The sequence below is a fragment of the Ovis aries genome, chromosome 7 (assembly GCF_016772045.2).
Source record: "Ovis aries strain OAR_USU_Benz2616 breed Rambouillet chromosome 7, ARS-UI_Ramb_v3.0, whole genome shotgun sequence".
Classification (NCBI taxonomy): Eukaryota; Metazoa; Chordata; class Mammalia; order Artiodactyla; family Bovidae; genus Ovis; species Ovis aries.
The window spans coordinates 27,477,556-27,498,077 of NC_056060.1; the positions used below are offsets into that span (position 1 = coordinate 27,477,556).

General features: G+C 44.8%; 1 protein-coding gene across 1 annotated transcript in view; it reads right to left on the bottom strand.

Annotated features, from left to right (window-relative positions):
* Positions 1–20,516, bottom strand: part of RYR3 (ryanodine receptor 3) — a 576,153-nt gene extending 555,637 nt beyond the window's left edge. Inside the window, exon 1 of the mRNA XM_060419037.1 lies at positions 20,164–20,516. Within this exon, the coding sequence (XP_060275020.1) occupies positions 20,164–20,214 (51 nt within the window). The 5' untranslated portion in view covers positions 20,215–20,516. The remainder of the gene's footprint in view (positions 1–20,163) is intronic.
* Positions 20,517–20,522: the final 6 nt, after the last annotated feature.

The following is a 20,522-nucleotide window of genomic DNA, read 5'->3' on the forward strand; positions in this document are numbered from 1 at the left end:
TGAGCCAAGAGGCAGAACCGACTTGAAGACAGTTTGGAGTAAATGCATAGAACATTTAGCATAGCTTGAGATAAACATTTTCATAAGAGAAATGCATTGGTTATCTCTAGGTTTGAGAATAGTTAACTTCAGGTGAAACCAGGTGTCATTATGGCAACACAGTATTTTAAGAGAAACCTCCTTTTAAATTTGTATAGAGAAGAAAAAAATATCAATAGTTGGTTTCCTCCTGCCGCTTAAGAGAGATAAAAATGTCTGACACTTGCAGGCTATTTCCTCCGTTTGGAGACCCCCGGCCTTTCTGCCTGTTACCCTCTCATTACTTTTCCTCACAGCTTTCAGTCTTACGTGAAGTCACATTCACTCCCTATTGCATGCTCTTTTTCTCGCTCACTGGAACGTAAGCTTCATGAGGGCAGGAGTTTCACATGTCATGCTTACTATCACATCCTTAGTACCTACTGCAGTGCCTGGTACACGGAAGGCACTCAAAAGATATTTGCTGAATACTAGAATAATGAAATGCTTACTCAGGCAGATAGTTCATAAATAAAATGTCAGTTACTGGTATCATCAGGGACTGTTAGACCAAATTATCTAGCCATGTTCATTTTAGAAATGAATGGGCAGTAGATCAAATTTGCAGAATCAGTGACATAGTTAAGACTACAACCCAGTTGCTAAATGAGTGTGTACTTTCAAGAGATAATCCTGCAAAAACAAATATTTCACTGCTCTTTAGTTCATTTTAATTCTGTGCAACAACATCCATAAGACGGATGAAAGGACTTGATAGCCCTAGGACTAGGTGGCTGTGAGTGGCTGTTCTTATTGTAGCCACAATCTATGCCATCCTGCTGGTAGCATGCCTAAAATCCCAGTTATTATTCACTTTTATGAATCAAAGCATTGAAGACTGATTTTAAAATAAAACTATCTAGGTGCAGTTTTGGTAATTCTTTAATATCTTAGCTCAAACTAATTCATAGCGATAGGAACAAGATACCGAATAGAAGCATGATGTAAAGGAACCCTGGGAAGGCAGACTTTGGAGGGGAGAAAAAAGAAGACAACTCAAGCACAGCATAGTTAGCCTCCTGGATGAGCTAGCTTATGAGCAGCACTCCCGAGCATGTGGGTGCCGGAAGGCACCATCAGCTGTGGGAGGAAAGCTGGGGAAATGACATGCGGGCAACTGTTCCCGTGAGACTGTTTCAGAAACGGGGATGCCAGGGCAAAGAAAATAAAAACAAAGGCAAGGACATTCTTCTTTGAGCTTTATTTAGTGTAAGTTCTGGAAGTAAACAGGGGGCATGGGGAGGGAGTACAAGTAGGTTTGGCTGGTGAATGGAAGACAAGGGAGCCCATGAAAGGGTGTACCCCAATAATTTGGGGGTGAAGAAAAATGTTACCCAAAATTAAAGAACCAGCACCTTGAGATTAGTTACTCTTGAGATGGATTGGTCAGAATGGTGCCTCCATAGAATGTAGCACAAGTAGAAACTGACCAGCCTGACTTAGGCCCACAATGTCTCAAGCCTGTGTAAACAGGCTGCCCTAAAAGACCCTCGGGGTCTTTGTATTTAGATCCAGGATCACTTCTTTTTTGCCCATTTGTACTGCTATGTTTAATTCCCAACTTTAAACTCCATTTCCCGGACTGAGTTTAGTTAGAACATGAGGTATCAGATTTCAAATAAAGTTTCCTCCTATTTTCTCCACTTTGTTTTATTAGGTTGTTCTGTAAGTATTTACTCAGTACCTGCTGTAGGCTGTAGTGCTCTGTTTGCCATTGGAGATACATTAGGAACAACAACAGCAAAAATCTAAAATGCCTTAATCACGGACATACCACCACCAACAGACACGCACGCACGCACACACACTTTTTAACCTTTATGGGAAACGAGTCACAGTCCTATTAGAAGTGCGCACTGTCTAATTCAGAATGGAATCTGCAGCTTCTAAAGGTGACATCCCTGTTTGTGAGTAACTAGGTAAAAACACACCATTTGGGTGTGCTGAATACTTAATCTAAGCAATGAGGTCTTGCAGAAACACAATAAAAAATCATGCAAGAAATCACTGAGCCACTGTGCACATGCATATGAGCACTGATGGGAATTGTTAGAAATTAAACTAACTAAAGAAGACCTTGCCCCCAGAGAGCTATTTAGTTTTGCAGAGAAAAGGAGATTTATGCCTCATGAAACCAAGTTTGCACAGTATGATCAAGTGCCAGATTATTTAGTTCAGACAACAATAATTAGCGAGCACTTTCCAGTAACAGTCCACACTAATCTTTTAGCAAAATTTTAAACAAACCATCTGAATGTGCTGATTTGAATTCTGATCTCCTATTTTTCCTCACTATTATATATAACCATATGATAGGGCAGCAAAGGCAAGAACCAGGGTATAAAAGCCTATAAAGTCTACTCAAGAAAGGGTCACATTCCAATACTACAGTGGCTTTAGGGCTCAGGTGCCCCGTGGTCAAGAAATGGCCTCTGGAAGAAGCACAGGAGCCAAAGTTAAACTGTCTGAGGTATGAGGGATACTGCTGATACGAAACTGTTAGCAGCCAGAGCCTTCCCTCAGTAACACCTATATAGAGCTACAGCCCTTCAGTGCTGCTGCTGCTGCTGCTAAGTCACTTCAGTCGTGTCTGACTCTTGCGACCCCATAGATGGCAGCCCACCAGGCTCCCCCGTCCCTGGGATTCTCCAGGCAAGAACACTGGAGTGGGTTGCCATTTCCTTCTCCAATGCATGAAAGTGAAAAGTCAAAGTGAAGTCGCTCAGTCGTATCCAACTCTTCGCAACCCCATGGACTACAGCCCACCAGGCTCCCCCGTCCCTGGGATTCTCCAGGCAAGAACACTGGAGTGGGTTGCCATTTCCTTCTCCACCTTCAGCTGTAGTCAGTTTCTATTTTCTAGATGTTCCTGAAGTGCCCACTTCTTTTTCTGTTACCTTAAAGCCTTGTCCTGAGCGAAGGTGAAACATCTATAGCTATAGAATAGATCTCATTCCATGAGGGAAAGTTTAGGTACAACGTGAGACTCTTCTTTCATTTCCATTCCATGGCCAAGGCCAGGACCCTGTCAGTGAAGGTTCTCGCTGGTAATAGCCTAAGCCCTGTCAAGTCCTGTCTTTACAGATGATGAGGCTTGAGTTATCTGTATCTGTCCATAAAGGGACAACTGGATTCTCAAAGTATCAGATATACAACTGTGAACTGAAGAAACCAGTAGAAAAGAGTACCCTTACATAAGCTGGCTCTGTATGTTCTACTCTACCAAAGTTAGGTAATAGTGAGTTACCATAAGCAGATCTTCAGAACCAATTGTATTTATGATAGTTTGTTCTCCATTACCTAAAGAATTCAGGTCAGATCATCTTGATTTGCTCTCAAAATAGTTTTCCACTATTGTTGCTGTTGTCCAGTCACTATGTTGTGTCCAATTCTTTGTGACCCCATGAACGCCAGGTTTCCCTGTCCTCCACTATCTCCAAGAGTTTGCTCAGATTCATGTTCATTGAGTCAGTGATGCTATCTAACCATCTCATCCTTTGCTGCCCTCTTCTCCTTTTGCCTTCAATCCTTCCTAGCATCAGGGTCTTTTCCAATGAGCCGGCTTTTCACATCAGATGGCCAAAGTATTGGAGCTTCAGCTTCAGCATCAGTCCTTCCAATGAATAGTCGGGGTTGATTTCCTTTAGGATTGATTGGTTTGATCTCCTTGCAGTCCAATGGATTCTCAAAAGTCTTCTCCAGCACCCACAATTCAAAGACTTCAATTCTTCAGTGCTCGGCCTTCTTTATGGTCCAACTCTGACCTACATTTCACTCTCATACACCAGTAATCTTTCATGTACCCCTCTACTCTACTCTTTAGGGTTCCCTGAATGTGTAATACATTTTCACACCTCTGGGTGTTACTTGATGGTGATCCTTCTGTCTGAAATGCACTTTTAACCCCATTTCCATTTACCAACACTTTATAGAATCCACCTGGTTCAAATACTCCCTCTCTTTTCAAATTTTCCTGACTCTCTAGTCAAAATTAACCATTTAGACTGTATAACTTTTATCCTTGTCTTAGTCTACTGTTAGTTCTTTAGAATTCTAAGCCTTCCTACTAAACTTTAAGTTGCCTGAGGATAGGATTATGTATTTTGTTCCCCTTTAAGTCTTCTTCAAACTGTTCATAGAGTTCTCAAGGCAAGAATACTGAAGTGGTTTGCAATTTCCTTCTCCAGTGGACCATGTTTTGCCAGAGTGAAAAGTTGGCTTAAAACTCAATATTCAAAAAGACTGAGATCATGGCATCCGGTCCAATCACTTCATGGCAAATAGATGGCGAAACAATAGAAACAGTGACAGACTATTTTCTTGGACTCCAAAATCACTGCAGATGGTGACTGCAGCCATGAAATTAAAAGACACTTGCTCCTTGGAAGAAAAGCTATGACAAACCTAGATAGCATATTAAAAAGCAGAGACATTACTTTACCAACAAAAGTCTATCTAGTCAAGGCTATGGTTTTTCCAGTAGTCATGTATGGATGTGAGAGTTGGACTATAAAGAAAACTGAGTGCTGAAGAATTGATGCTTTTGAACTGTGGTGTTGGAGAAGACTCTTGAGAGTTCCTTGGACTGCAAGGAGATCAAACCAGTCAATCCTAAAGGAGATCAGTCCTGAATATACATTGAAAGGACCAATGCTGAAGCTCCAATACTTTGGCCACCTGATGTGAAGAACTGACTCATTGGAAAAGACCCTGATGCTAGGAAAGATTGAAGGCAGGAGGAGAAGGGGACGACAGAGGATAAGATAGTTGAATGGCATCACTGACTCAACAAACATGAGTTTGAGCAGGCTCCAGGAGTTGGTGATGGACAGGGAAGCCTGGCGCACTGCAGTCCATGGGGTCACAAAGGGTCAGATACAACTGAGAAACTGAACTGAACTGAAGTCTTCTTCAGTTCCTAGCATGTGTCTTTCACATAATAAGTACTCAAAAATGCTTGTTGCATGTATGGATGGGTAGATGGATGGATGAATGAATAACACACAGCATCTCAGCTTCCTAACATAAAAATTAATAGATGATTGCCAAGGGACATTAACCAGCTATAAATGTCTTAGGATTCTTTTAGAAAGCTATTAGCTCTCATTTAGCTCAGTAGACACTGAGGGAGGAAAAAAAACATCTCATTAGACTCACACATGAAAGAAACAGGAGCCTCACCAGAGTCTTTCTCAGGACCCTACAGGAAGAAATCTCAGCAAAGGGTCTAGAAGAACCTCTAGGTTCCAAAGGAGGGCTCGTACTTGGAGGAAATAGAAATAGCGGTAGCATAAAAGTAGAAACAAGCTGAGCAAAAAGCAGTGTAGTAAAGGACATTTCAAAGCCAAACAAAAATAAATCTTGAATTAGCAACAACTTGAACTACTAGTAAAACAGCTTCTTTTCATCTGTAGATATGAATGGTGGCTAAGTTTTACTTCAAATCTGCATGTGCAGTGAACATGCATCTTCCAGTGGAGGATGCTGGTATATGCTGTTGCTAGTGCTCAAGAATCTCATGGAAATAAAGGGGCCATACAGAAGGGCTAATGGTTTCTGTCTTATACAGATTAAAGACTGTGAAAGCACATAAACATCTTTCCCAAAGTAGACCAACATCAAAAGAGCCTTCAGCTACTCAAATAAGCATCAATTTGCAAACATCTAGAAACACAAAAAGTATAAAAATGTCAGTAGTCATCAAACTGATATCAATGATATGTAGAGCAGACATATGTCCCATACATATGGAATTGTCCCATATTCATTTTCTGTTTCCATAAGGACCTAGAAATGTCCCATGTGTGTTTAATTCTGAGAGGCAGGCAAACATATATGTGATGCCAGAGCCATTCTCATTTTTTTACAAGCTGATTCGTGCAAGTATTAAGGTCAGAAAGTGAGACATTAGTCCTCATATCCCCAAGCCTGGATTATTCCATTATATGACTGGGATTTTTATCTTCATGGTAAACCACATTTCACTTACTTCTGTGTCACCAACTATAAGGGCACATAGTGGGGAACAGAACAGGGAAATCAGACAGTGAGAACACAGTAAGGTAGGGACATGGGCTGGAAGACCAGCATGTGAGAATGTGTTCATTAGCTTAACAACTGTTCTTAGAGACCTACTATGTGCCAAGCACCATCCTTGGTACTGAAAATATAACAAAGAAAAAAAGATACAATTCTGACTCTTGAGTGGTAGGAGATTAAATAAATAAAATAAGTAGTATGCTGCAGCTACTGCTGCTGCTGCTAAGTTGCTTCAGTCGTGTCCCACTCTGTGCGACCCCATAGATGGCAGCCCACTAGGCTCCTCTGTCCCTGGGATTTTCCAGGCAAGAATACTGGAGAATACATTTCCTTCTCCACTGCATGAAAGTGAAAAGTGAAAGTGAAGTTGCTCAGTTGTGCCCGACTCTTAGCGACCCCATGGGCTGCAGCCTACCAGGCTCTTCCGTCCATGGGATTTTTCCAGGCAAGAGTACTGAAGTGGGTTGCCATTGCCTTCTCTAAGTAGTATGCTAGATGCTGATAAGTGTGAAAGGTGATGAAAAATTAGCAGTAAGAAAAGACAGTTAACTTGAAAGTCACTCAATTGCAAACACTGAGTTCCATCTAAGATACTGACATTTACAAAATCAGATTGGGATGAAAATTATGAAGTTAATGATGCTTGGCCTCTCTGCTCCTTATCCTTACCCTTTAGGTGCTATTTACTTTTTTTAAACATACTTTCTCTTTATTCCCCTAGGAGATTCAGGGTAACCAACTGTGGAATTGAAACTGCTAGTGCCCCAGTGACCATTTTTTTTCTTTCAGCCCCACATGCCATATTAAAAGATCAGTATTTTATTTTTAGATAATCTGATAATCCAAGAGGAAGCATAGCAACATCTAAAGCCACTCCCCTATCCTCAGAAGATACCTTTGTTGTTATTTAGTTGCTCAGTTGTGTCCAACTCTTTTGCGACGCCATGGAAAGTAGCCTACTAGGCGCCTCTGTCCGTGGGATTTCCCACTCAAGAATACTGGAGCAGATTGCCATTTCCCCAGGGGATCTTCCTGACCCAGGGATAGAACCCACATCATCTGCATGGCATGCAGATTCTTTACCACTGAGCCACCAGGGAAGCCCAAACAATGGAGACAGTGCCTTAAGCTAAAGGAGTTTCTTGAAATCAGGAATTTCATGCACCTTGTCACACAGTGAGAGAGAAGTCTCGGGCAAAGGGGCCTCTCTTCCCCAGTGACATACTTAACCTATGGGGTAAAGAGAGGTTAACCCTAAATCTTTTTAACTCTAAAACCTCAATAAACCTACTTTTAATTTTCATTTGATTTCGAGAGTTTAAATGCGGAGCCTCTTCATACTCTGTGAGACATCTGCCTTCCGATGTGTATTCTGGAGGCCCTGCCAGGACATGAACATGAGTGACACGCACTTAGCACAACCAGGGACCAGAGCAGAGCCTGGGGATCAGTAAATGTATCTGTCATCACCTAATAAGCATCTGGAGAAGGCGATGGCACCCCACTCCAGTACTCTTGCCTGGAAAATCCCATGGACGGAGGAGCCTGGTAGGCTGCAGTCCATGGGGTCATGAAGAGTCAGACATGACTGAGTGACTTCACTTTTCACTTTCACGCATTGGAGAAGGAAATGGCAACCCACTCCAGTATTCTTGCCTGGAGAATCCCAGGGACGGGCTGCCATCTATGGGGTCACACAGAGTCGGACACAACTGAAGCGACTTAGCAGCAGCAATAAGCATCCAGGAGTCAGGCCCAGGTTCCTGTTGTTCGTTAAAAGCACGATTTGGGACTGCAACCTTCATGCGTGCAGAAAACCACGGAGGAACATGTGCACGCCCACAGGATTTCAGTTGGCGAAAGCTTCTAGGGAGCAGGTGGGAGAGCTATTTAGATTTTTTTCCAATTAATTGAGTTAGAAATTGTAGTAAATAAACAGTTTTAAGTACATTTTCTACCCTCTAAACGGTTCCCATATCATTGAAGAGCAGCTGCTTCAGGATCCCAGGTGACTCACAGAAGCACAGGCTGGGCATGGGAGCGGGGGACCTGGCAAAGGGAATCCCCAGCCACTGTGGGGAGGACTTTCCATGAGAATCTGTATCCTATCACATCCTATATATTGTAGCAGAGGAGGACATAGGCACAGCATGAGATACTGTGCTCATTACAGCTGTACAAATGTTACCACCCTCAATGATCTCAACAGTTACCTGAAAAGTTATCAATATGCGCATTTGAGAGATGAGGAAATTATCAGGATCTTATATTGTGCAAATAATCAATCCAAAATCCACACTCGGGTTTATTTTACCTGGAGCTCTTAAACTCTCTTATCAAAGACTATATATGACGACGGTGTTGACACTGATGTTAATGAAGGTAATGCTGATCTGAAAATGGTGGTAGTGCGAGAAAAACGATCAACAGAACTGTTAATAACAGGAGAGCTAAGACATGCAATTTTTAAAAAATGGTCTTGCTAGGCAAAATTTATACTAATTATAGTCATTTATGTGAATCATGTAAATTATGCCTAATTATAAGTCACCACAATAATATTTATGTACAAAAATAAATGTCAGAATAACTTTGATCTAAAATGTATTTGATTATAAAGTCATCTCTCTATATATGTAATCAGACTTCACTGTTGCCCAGGTTCTAACGTGCACGTGTGACATCTTGACAGCGTTTTATATTCTGCAAAAGATGCTGTCTGAGGACATTTTCAAGCACCAGACATTATCAAGTATTGGGAGGAAACAGGCAACTAATACTAATGAAATAGGGTATGGCTCTGGAGAATCTCAGGGTGTGGTCATTCCATCCTGACCTCTGCCATGAATTAATTATGATAGTCCTAATTCTATAGATTAGGAACCTGAGGCTAGATTCAATGAAATAGCTCATCCATAGACTTTAGTTTTCTATTCACAACTAAAAAGTGAAATTAATTGCTAGTGAAACACCCAGATTCAGTAACCCCACCACCCCCAAAATCTCTTTTCTTCAAAGAAATCAAAAGCCCACCCATTCTCTATTGGTTGGAAGAATTCTCACTTTAATTTTTTAAAACATAATTTCTCATCTACTGAACCCAATTATTTTGGTTGTTGGAACCAGCTTTAAGAATGAAAATAAACAGCCCATTGAGGGTTAAAACCTAATCAAAAACAAGAAGCCATTAGCCAGCCCATGTGCCTAGACTCCCATTATACCTGCCACACCACAAGGATCAGACAGACTTAACTAGGTAAACATCTACCCTCATCCAAGGGAGGGAAAATTTCTAATAAAGATTAAATAACCAACATTATCCAACTTAATTCCACAGAAAGCAAAGAAGAAATAATGGCAATAATGTTTGGTAGGGAAGGAGGGAGGTAAAAATCAGAAGCTTGGGCCACTGCCTGCATCAGGACCCCTCAGGATAGAGAGCCTTAAAGCAAGTATCAAGGTTTATGTTAGGTTCAGACTTTGCAGCCACAGACATGAGAGGGGATCAGGCAAGGTGCATAGCTGATCTTTACAGTAGGATGACTGCATTGCTGAAAATACAGAGAATTCCCTGAAAAGCAAATTTCTATATTTAAGACATAGGTTGAGAAAAGTCTCCCCAAACCAAGGACAATGAGTCGCTTGTGTTTAGGATTTTGCAAACCACTTTGTCCATCCACTCTTACAGATAACCAAAAATTGCTGGAGGATGAATCAGTTAGCATTTGCATCAAGAGGTTGTGTAAAGCAGATACTCTGAGAACTGACCTTTCAGTCTGCACTTGGGGCCATGTACATCCCTGGCTCATTTCCATTCACAAGGCCTGGTCATATTATACTTAAGCAGAATGTCAGCAATCCAGACCATGGAATAATCCCAAGGTATGGTCCCTTTGTACTTTCCAACTCTAAAATGGATGTGCAATGACATTTGGAATAGCTAATGTGACTAAGGTCAATGTTTTCCACTGATTGTTGAGACAATATTAATAGCTAATATTTATTGAGGACTTAGTATATGTCAGGCACTCTTCCAAGTACCTTACACGGATTAACTCATTTAATTCTCACATCAACCCTTGGAGACACACACTATTACCACTCTCATTTAACCTATGTGGAAATAGGTACAGATGTTAAGAAACGTCCTTAAGGTTGTAAATTTTAATAAGAAAATTTCTGTACCACTGAAGTAGGGGCAAGTTAAATTGTTATAAATGCATCTGAAGTGACTGATATCTTTGTTACCTCAAAACCAGACTGAGCCCTCTCTTGACCTTCAGCTGTTAGAGGTGTGGTACATTAAGATGTCTTACTCATCCATGCAACTCCCAGTCACTTGTCAGGACCAGGCTGGTCAATAAATGTTGAATGAATACCCTGCTTACCTTGTATTTCACAATATCTATATCTATATGACAACTTTAAAGGGTATTTAAAGGCTAGAACAATCTGCATTCATTTTGAGGATCAAGTCTATCATTTATTAAGCCTACTAATCTGTCTGCCTGCCAATCTCTCCTATACACTGTGAACAGATGATACATTGTCTTTTATGTTGACATTTTCATCCAAGGACCTTGCTGTGCATTGTGAACCTGATCCTACTCATAAAAATATTCATGCATTCCAGGGAGCACATTCACTTAGAATCTAAAGGTGCATCCACGGCTGCAAACTAACTGGCAGACAGCTCAGGATCCCGCTGCAGATATGTTTTGCTTGGCTGGCAGTGTTTAAAATTTTTATTTGAATGTGTAGATCAGGGCTGCCTCTCTTTGCAAATAAAGCTAGATTCACACATTTTGTTACCTGAAAGTGAAAGAGTTAGTAGCTCAGTCGTGCCCGACTCTTTGCAATCACATGTACTGCAGCCTGCCAGGCTCCTCTGGCCATTGAATTCTCCAGGCAAGGATACTGGAGTGGGTTGCCATTTTCATTACCTGCCTGGACCCAAAAGTGTTTAAAAGTGAGTCCACCAATCTACTGGTACCCAGGGATTTGGAGTAGACTGAATAGAGACCTCTGTGCTCCTAAAGTTTATAATCTATGGTCAACACTTCAGGTGGATAGAAAACTTTTCAGGCAATGAGGCCACTAAATATCTTTTATTTCAAGTGACTCCTTCCATATACACATATCTAATTCTCCTAGAGGAGACTCAGGATCACCTCACTCCTATTTTCAAGGCATCCCTGAGATACACTCATTATGGCCACATCTTCAGAAATGGATAAACTGCAACCCAGGGAAGGACAGACAATCCTATAGGTATCCAGGGATGGAATTCCCCAGAATAAAGCAAATGCTTTCACTCCGAGTTTACCCACTTGACTGGAATGTTCTCTGTTACATTTCTCATCTTGTGAAGAAATGAGATTTATTCAAGACATCACCATGGTTTGTTCTTAGACTCCTCTTTGCCAGGCAGCCTGGAGAGAAGAGAGGCTGACTTGGAGGTGGACGACTGCAGTAGTTCAGAATAACAGCCACATGTCCTGTATGATAGAGATGATGGGGCTTAGGAGAGGCTCACGGTCCTCCAGGACTGCTCGCTCTCTTTCAATATGACCTCTTGGATTCAGCTTTTGATTCAATGTGAAGCTGTGGCCAACCAGATCTCTCTTACTGCCCCAGTGTTATTTACAGTCTGGATCTGGTCCACGGTGTGGAGTACAGCAGTGTCAATCAATACTTCTTACACTGTAGACATTTACTTGCCATTGACGGAGAACTTTCCATTTCTTCCTGTAGTCCCACTGACTAGCTCTCTCTGCTCAGGCCCATTAGAGAACTCGACTGCGAAATTATCAGGGAGTAAATGCCAGGCCTTATACTGGTGTGTACCTTCCAGTAAGAGCCTTTCCTATTTGCTCCACTGGAGGATAGGCGGCTCTCCTTGGCATTCTTTTCTGCTGCAGGATTGTCCTAATTGTCCCTGGATTGGTCTCAGGGACTCTGGAGCATTTGCTTGGGATAACGATGAGCAACACATCACCAAACACGATAAATGACAATGGAGTTTTGTGGCTTGAACTCTTTCCTTCTTCTAGAAAGCACTGCCTTAGTGCTCAATTTGCCATAGAGTCACCTCATTGTACAACAATCAGAGACTGTCTTTTTCTAACTGTTGTCTCTCATTCGGAATTATCTAAAACAAAGTATTAAGTAGCACCACTTCTGGCTATAAACAGTGATCCTACCAATGCCTGAAATGAGGTTGGTTACTTTCTTCTATGTAGCTCAAGGATTCCTCACCTCTGATCAAAGGTCACAAGCAAATAAAGATGGGGGTCTCTGTGCCACACACACCCCCAGGCCAGACTTCTATGCCCTGATGCTTCTTCTGCCTACTCAGGGTTCCCCAAGAACCAGTGAAGTGCTCGCCTAGGCTTGCCCCACTTAGGAGCTCTCCCAGGTGTTCTCAGGTGACAGCAATCCAACTCCTAGTGCTTCAGAAACTGGCTCTGCTCAGCTGTCAATGATGCTAATCACTGATGGTACCCACTGAGCTAACAATTTCACATTTCTATCTTTTGATAGAGGGCATTTCTTGAGTCATTGCCTTATCCCAAAGGCAGACCAAGGAAAACTACAGCCTTCTGGGTAACACTGACACCAACTCAGATTTGCATTCCGACACTTCCCTGAAAGCTATGCTGCCTTGCTCATCACATGGGTTTGTTCCTATGGCATAAAATCACACATAAACTCAGTAGAAAACTGTTGATGGTGTTTAAGGTTCTGCACAGGGGCAGCAGCTCTGTCTCCAGAGTTCTCTCCTGCCTCCTCTGCTCTCTGAACAGTAAGCAGCAACAAGCAGCTGCCACCCCCGAGGGGATGGCTCCCGTTGAGTGAAATTTCTGAATCTCTTTGTGATCTGATTTGAGGATATAATGTTTGTTGTCCTTCTTGGTCACTGGACCCAGTAAAGTAAGACCTCTTCAAATAGCCAAGCCTAAACGGGGGCTGGGGGCTTTCCTGGTGGCTCAGTGGTACAGAAACCCCCTGCCCGTGCAGGAGACACAGGTTGGATCCTTGCTCCGGGAAGATCTCATGTGCCATGGAGCAACCAGGCCTGTGCGCCACAATTATGGAGCCTGCGCTTGAGAGCCCATGAGCCACAGCTACTGAAACCCACGTGCCCTGGAGCCTGTGCCCTGCCACAAGAGGAGCCACCGCAATGAGAAGCTGTGCACTGCAACTAGGGGTTAGCCCCCGCAGCAGCCAAGAGCCAGCATGACCAACAATAAATAGAATTATGAATGGGGGCTGCAAGGCCTGTAACCAGTGAGAGGAGTTCACTGCCCAAGGAGATGGAAGGTGAAAACGAAGAAAGAGCCAACAAAGAGAAAATCAGGGCCTCCTGCCTCAGTGTCTCCTACTTGTATGGCCGTGTCCAGCCTAAAAGGGCAGTAGCCCTGAGCATTCCTGTGGAGTCAGCAATGTGCTCTGAGCTAGCCAAGGGAAGCAGTGCATGTGAGGAGAGGAAGCACAGCTCTTTTATTTTTGAACACTACATCATCAGTCTCAGAGCCGATCTGAACTTTGTTTTCTAATAATCAGGAATCAGAAATGACAGAGGAGGAAAAAAACAAGCTTGGCACCTCCCAAGGCTTATCCCCATGGCAGGATCAGGACCAAGGCGCCAGCACTTTTCATTCCCTTTCTCTGAGTTGAAGAGGTGCTATAACGGCAAAACTCACTGAAGCAAAGGGAGATGCAGTGACTGGAAATGTCTTTGTCCCTAAAATACCCCACTGGCTTTCAAACAGGGAGAGGACTGAGAGGATGCCAGCCCAAGGACCCGACGTGGCTCCCGGGGGAGATTTGGTGCCCTGCAGCCTCAGCACTGGCTGGGATCCTGCCATAAAAGCATCTGCTTCCTCCAGGTGCGGCCAAAAAGGAACTTTTCAAAGGTCCTGACTCCCCAAACAGACATGACTGAAGCAGCAAAATCTCTAGGAGGAAAAGCAGGGTTGGCTTTAGAGAAAAGCTGGTCCTAATGCTCTGGGGGAAGGGGCTCATAAAAGCAATGAGAAGGACAGCTTTGAAAGGAAGATATTCAGTGAGAAAGGGATTAAACAAGGAAAGGCGGTCCAATGAGAAATCATAGCTTTGGTAATTTTCTGGGAAGACAAAAAATAACTCTGAATGTTCCGTTTGGTGGCTGGAATCCTGGGGTGGGGGCTACCTTCTGAAGGTTCTAGCACCAAGTAACTTGCCTTCTCAATCAAGTCTTTCGGTCAAATAGCTTGAGAGAAGTGGGTGTTGGTTTTAGTCAAGTAATTTCCCAGATATGCTGCAGGTGGACCAACTCTGGAGCCCATTTAACAACTCTGGGATGAAGGGGAAGCCCTGTGGCAGAGAGCATGTTGGATGAAGGGAAATGTGCCTTTCAACAAGACCCAGTCACAAGCAGGGTCGATTTCCTCGTGCAAGAGAAACACAGCAATAACACCCGACGAAATACACCCTCTTCACTCCTTTGAGGTACTATTGAAAGGCCACTGCCACTCGCGACTCTTCTGTGAAGCAATTAAAGCAGGTTCTACCTCCAGACAGGGAGGAAAACCTTCATTTTCTTAAGGGACTCATTCAAGGTCACACTGAGCTAGGGCCAGAAACAAGAATTCCTGCCTCCAAGTTCAATTCTTTTTATCACATCATTCCACCTCTACTGGATAAATATTGTAAGGAGGGTAGCTTAAAGACAGAGCGAATAAAGAAGGGTTTATATGGATGTGGGATTGTAGGAAATGAGCCAGAATGCTGGTTTCTGAAGACATTCCTGGGCCTGCACAAGAGATGAGGGAGAATCAAGCAGAAGGATGCAGGTCAATTAGAAAATGATGGAGCCAGTTGTTTCTAAACTCAACATTCTTTAATCTGTAAGGTAGAGTCAAATGATGAAATGAATAATCCTTCCCAGGAAGCAGTGAAAACAGATGATCACAAAAAAAGCAACAGAGGCAAATAAAAAATACTCATAATAAAATCTATTTAAATACAAATCCTTTAAAAATAATTACTAGGGTATTTCACTCTCCAGATAAATTCCTCTCACCTTTTCTTTCTCAACATTTTCCCCCTCAGATTGACCCTAAGGAACTCAGAAATATATTTGTATTTCCTCTAACTCAGTATTGGAAAGGAAATAAAGAATTGTTTTAAAAAATGTAATTCACTGACATGTCCTCATCCTGCTCGACAATCATATTCACATAAAAAAAATTATGCCAACATCAGACACACCTTAGTCAACTGCCCACCTGCTCTCGGTCTCCCTCTTCCTACACTGGGCTAAAATGCATTCCAATATTTCCAAGTTCACAGTTGTCATCACCTCATTCTCTGGAACTCGGCAGCTCACAATCCCTCAGGACAACCCCTGGTCAGGACAATCAGTTCCTCCAGGTAGAAGCTACCACCACCCCACCATCCCCAGTGCTGATGTGACCTTTCTAACACAAGTCAATTTCTGTGAGGAGGACCTGGCTTTCTTTTACGTCCACCTGGGCCATTTCCCTGGAAAGGAGGGGATATTGGATGTCCAGCTATTCTGCTACAGCTCCTTAATAAGATCAGCTTCCCAAAGTCAAAGGAAAAGAGACCAAGAAGGTGGGAAGTGATGTTGGGAGATCCAGAGTAGGGGGACATTCTGCATTTTGCCATTTTAACCATCAAACCTGATTCTACAGGACAGCCCAGCCCTGCTTTCCGACCACATATGCCTGGTACTGGGTCTGCATTCTGGCACTGCCTCCATCACCACACACTGTCGTTCCAAGCCGCTGTGCTTGAAGAAATCACTGGTGTCCACCTCCTCCCCCTGCCTCCGTGAGAAAAGTGATCAAAGGCACGACATTGGCAACATGCCGCTGTTATGTAAACAGACTCAGCTGAGGGCAGAACCAAGCAGGAATCTATATGCCATGGAGGCCAAGTTCACTGTCATCCCAACCTGGGACTACTCCCTTTTCTGGACCGACATGAGCTCACATTGTTGCCGCAGCTCAAATTCAGGGATTTGTCCTAGCCTCCCTTGAGGCTGGAACCCAAGACCACGGGAGCAGTCTCAACTCTCAGCCCAAGTGCCTTCTCCTGTCACTTGAGAGCTGCAAATTTAGATGGAGGAGGACAACTTTCTACGAGGAGGGCTAAATGAGGCATCTACTTGACCAATTTTTAATGGAAACTAATAGAAATGCGTGTCTCTCTCATGCTGAGTTCTGTTTCAGTTAACTTTATTGTGGAGAGGGGGCTGGCAAAGAGAAGGCTATGGCATTTTAAAAACAACTAGCTGAGGCCTGGAGGTTTTCCTTTCTCTCTTTTTCCAAGGATGCTGCAGTCCAAGGGGAACAAAATGGGAGGGGGGAGGCGGAGAAACCATCTTCTCCCTGGCACTCTCAAAGCCTGACGCGGTGCCAGCCGCTCCACCAACCGTCTGGAGAGAAGGTAACTGTCACTCTTCTCACCGAAACTTCTTGCTTTCAGATCAGAGGCTGGCAGGTTTATCTGCTTCTGAGCAGCTTCGGAGCCACGTCAGTGACACTGGCTACGTCAGCAAGAGCAATCGGAAGGGAGGATGATGCCACTGCCAGCAGCAGTGGGAGGGAAAATTGTAGCCTTCAAGAAAATTCTTCGGTCTGTCCGTGTGGCTGACTCGCTCACACTGACTTAGATGACTGCCACTGATTTCAGAAAGCCAGGAGGAAACAGGTGGCTTTACACAGCCATTTTCGAGTTGGGGGTACAGGAGGTTTTAGTTCATAAAGGCTTACGCTTTTAAACCCCTTGTGTAGGACCTGCCCCCAACGTAGGAGAGAGGGTGGGCTTCAATCAGAGGGTGCAACCAAGGTGAACACCACCATGCAGCAAGTGCCTGAAGCCCCAGCCCGCACACCTGCAGTGATTACTGCAGTAATTCTGGCCCATTTCAGGTCACCCATAGTTCTAGCTGCTTTCATTTCTGTCATTCTCATGATAAACAGGACACTGTGACCCCCAAGGGTCCTGGACACACTGCTATTCTATGATCTATTTTTTTTTAAGTAGGTTTAAAAGCCTCTGTTCTTGGAGTGGCAACCCTTGAAGTTCCTGGTTGCAAAGATAGAATTCTATTTCATCGCCTTCGGGTTCAGGAGTTTCTGGTTCAGGACAATGTTAAGGTGAAAAGACATAACATGACTAACACACAGTCGAAATGCTTTCAAAGATATTGTTTTGGGAAAAGAAAGAAACTCTAAGGTAAAGATAGGTGAGGAACTTTGAAATATGTTCTTTAACCCAGTCTTGGTCAAAGGTGAAAAATTTCCCCACAGACAGCACAGCCCCATGATTCCTGATAGCCCTAAAAGCAGCAAGTTAAAGTCAAAATCTTGTATCAAAAGCTCATGTTGATTAGGTTTGAAGAAATAACTTTGCCTAATTCATGGATATGGAGACGTGTCAGGGTTCAGAAAATGGCAGTTCTCATCTCAGTATATTCTGAAGATTATAAATAACCTCTGGAGTAATGCTCAATACCAGGCTCTAGTGGGAATTTAACATTATGGAATGACAACTGTTAGCTGGGCAACTTGCTGGGCAACCATGGCCAGGGCACTGGATTTCCTGTGCCTCCGTTTCATCACCTATTCTGCCCCCAGCAAGCTAAAGATGAGGACGTTAAGCTGTTTCTCAGGGTTCCTAAGAAACACATCTAAAGGTGGTTATTCGAAGGAAAGGGATCAATACCACATTTTGAGTCACTAGCCTCTTGGTCACTTGCAGGTCTGGATCAAAGGCATAACTGATATGCAGTACTCTTCCGAGGTTCTTACCTTGGGACCTTGAACCCCATGGGGAGCCATGACTTGGCTCCTGCCAATTTAAAATAAGCCCACCTGCTCTGATCTAGGGGCAGGACACCCACTGACACAAACAGTTTAAGAAGCATTGTTGTACAGTAAGCCTTGGTTACAGGTGCACCAAAAAAAAAAAAAAAAAGGAGACACTGCCTGATGGAGAGAAAAATTCAAGGAAGACAGCCACAGAAGCCAAAAGAAATACACAGGATCGGATCTCAAGAAAACCATCAGGACTTCACCTTGACCTTCTGGGCCATCAATCCATTTGGACTGAGCCTATCTGTCAGAATGGAATTTCTCCAATCAGCAATACCTGCTGCTGCTGCTGCTGCTGCTGCTGCTAAGTCACTTCAGTTGTGTCCAACTCTGTGTGACCCCATAGACGGCAGCCCACCAGGCTCCTCTGTCCCTGGGATTCTCCAGGCAAGAACACTGCAGTGGGTTGCCATTGTCTTCTCCGCAGCAATAGCTACAGGATCATTAATAATAAGCAGAAGAAATGACTGACTGAGGAAGGCAAAAGGCAGGAAGCACCTGAGCTGCCAACCATCCAGTACCAAGAACACCTGTTGGAAGGAAAGCCTAAGGATTTCACAGGGTTTTGTTGGTGTGGAGGAACAGGCAGATGCACAGCAAAAGGGCTCTAAGGAGAGGTAAACGTGAGGCTGTCTTGTTCGAAGTGTGAGAGCTGAGACTGAGGTCTGGGTCTGTGGATCAGAGCCAGGATAGAGAGATGGATAATTCTATAGTATCAGAAGGCAGTATCAAAGAGTAAGAAAGAAAAAACGTGAAGTCACTCAGTAGTGTCCGACTCCTTGCGACCCCATGGACTGTAGCCTACCAGGCTCCTCTGTCCATGGTATTTCCCAGGCAAAGGTACTGGAGTGGGTTGCCATTTCCTTCTCCAGGACCAAAGAGTAGTAGGTCCCAAACAAGACCCAAGTCCCAGCCCCAAAAGAGAAACCATATTTGGAAGTAAAACTAAAGGGATTTGTAGGGAACACTCCAAGGAGAGGGAAATGGTGCAAAAAATGGACAAGAGCTCAGCTGGGATCTTCAGAAACCAGGTTTGAAGGTGGCATTTAGGAAAAGAGGGAGCGAATTGGAAAGGATTCCAGTTCCTGAGATCCAGGCAACAAATAAAATGCTCTAATACAGAGCAATTTACAGCTTACAAAACATTAGGACATTCACTATTTCATTTAATCCTTATCACCCTGAAAAGCTGGTGTAATTTTATCTTACCTATGAGGAAACTGAGGCTAGGAAGGGAGGATTATGCGACTTGCTCAAGGTCACTTGGCGAAAGTCAGAGCTGGGACGCATCCCAATGCTCCCACCCCTCCTGATTGTTATCCACCTGGAAAACCTTTATGTTAACTCCTAAGGGGCAAGGTTGATGTGATTACAAGGAACTCCACCCCCACCCCTATCCCCGCCACTTGCCCTAAAATCTGGGGCGGAGCAGCGCCCCCCGGTGCCAGGGAGGGGACCCGAGTGACGCGGAGCCACAGCCCGGGGTTTCCCTGTCCTGCGGGGCTCTGAAGAGCGGGCAGGAGAAACCACGGTTCTTACACTCGGAGCAGTCAAGCAACGCTCCAGCAGCAGCTGCCGGTTCGGGGCTTAAAGTGCGAGGGGCAGTGCTGGGCGAATTCCCTTCCAAGCGATCCTAGGTCCGGGACGCAGCGCGGGCGCCGGCTTCTCCGTATCCCAAGCTCGCCCCTGCCCCACTGGTTCTTTCTGGCGGTTCCCCAGTGCATGGAGGAGGCGACAGGAGCCTGGGGTGGAATATTGGGGTGAAAGAGCGAGTCGACTCTGGGGCAACAGTTTCCACTTCTGATCCTCCGGGTCAGAACCATGAATGAGCAAACCCTGCCTGGAAGTTTGGGCATCAAAGGTTTCAGATCAAGTAGCAAGTTGCCGGGAGAGCAGTAGAGGTGGGTGGAGGTGGAGGTCTGGGGTGGGGGTGGCGATAGGGAAGAAGGGGCAGGCAGGAAGAGATGCCCTTCCACGCAGCCCCCTTGCGGCCCCCGCGGGTGGGTGGCCGGTCCGTCTCTGCAGCCCGCGGGTGCGGAGAACGCGCCGGGCATCGGGCACCGCGCATCGGGCACCTGGGCGCAGCGCAGCCCCTCCTCGCCGGGTTCCGCGCTCCTCCCCACCTGCCCGCCGCCTCGCCCCCGCGGCGGAGACTCACAGTCCGCAGAAACTGGATCTCGTCTTCTCCTCCTTCTCCCCCTTCGGCCATGGCTCCCGAGGCGTCGGCGGTGCCCCAGCCTCCGGCGACTCTGCTTCCCCCGGCAGCCGCTCGGCGTGCGCCCGCAGCTGCTGCGCTCTTTCTCCTCCTCCTTCTCCTCCTTCTCCTCCTCCTCCTCCGGCTCCTGGCTCTGCCTCAGCAGCACCGAGCTAATCCCCGACCATATAGGGAGCTGGGCAACACTCCACTGCACTGCAGAGCGCCAACGCCAACCAAGCAGCCCGCCTACCCTCTCGCCTCTCGCCCCAGCCAAGTGCGCGGCGGCCACCGGGCCCGCGGAGAGCGCAGCGCCTGGCGCA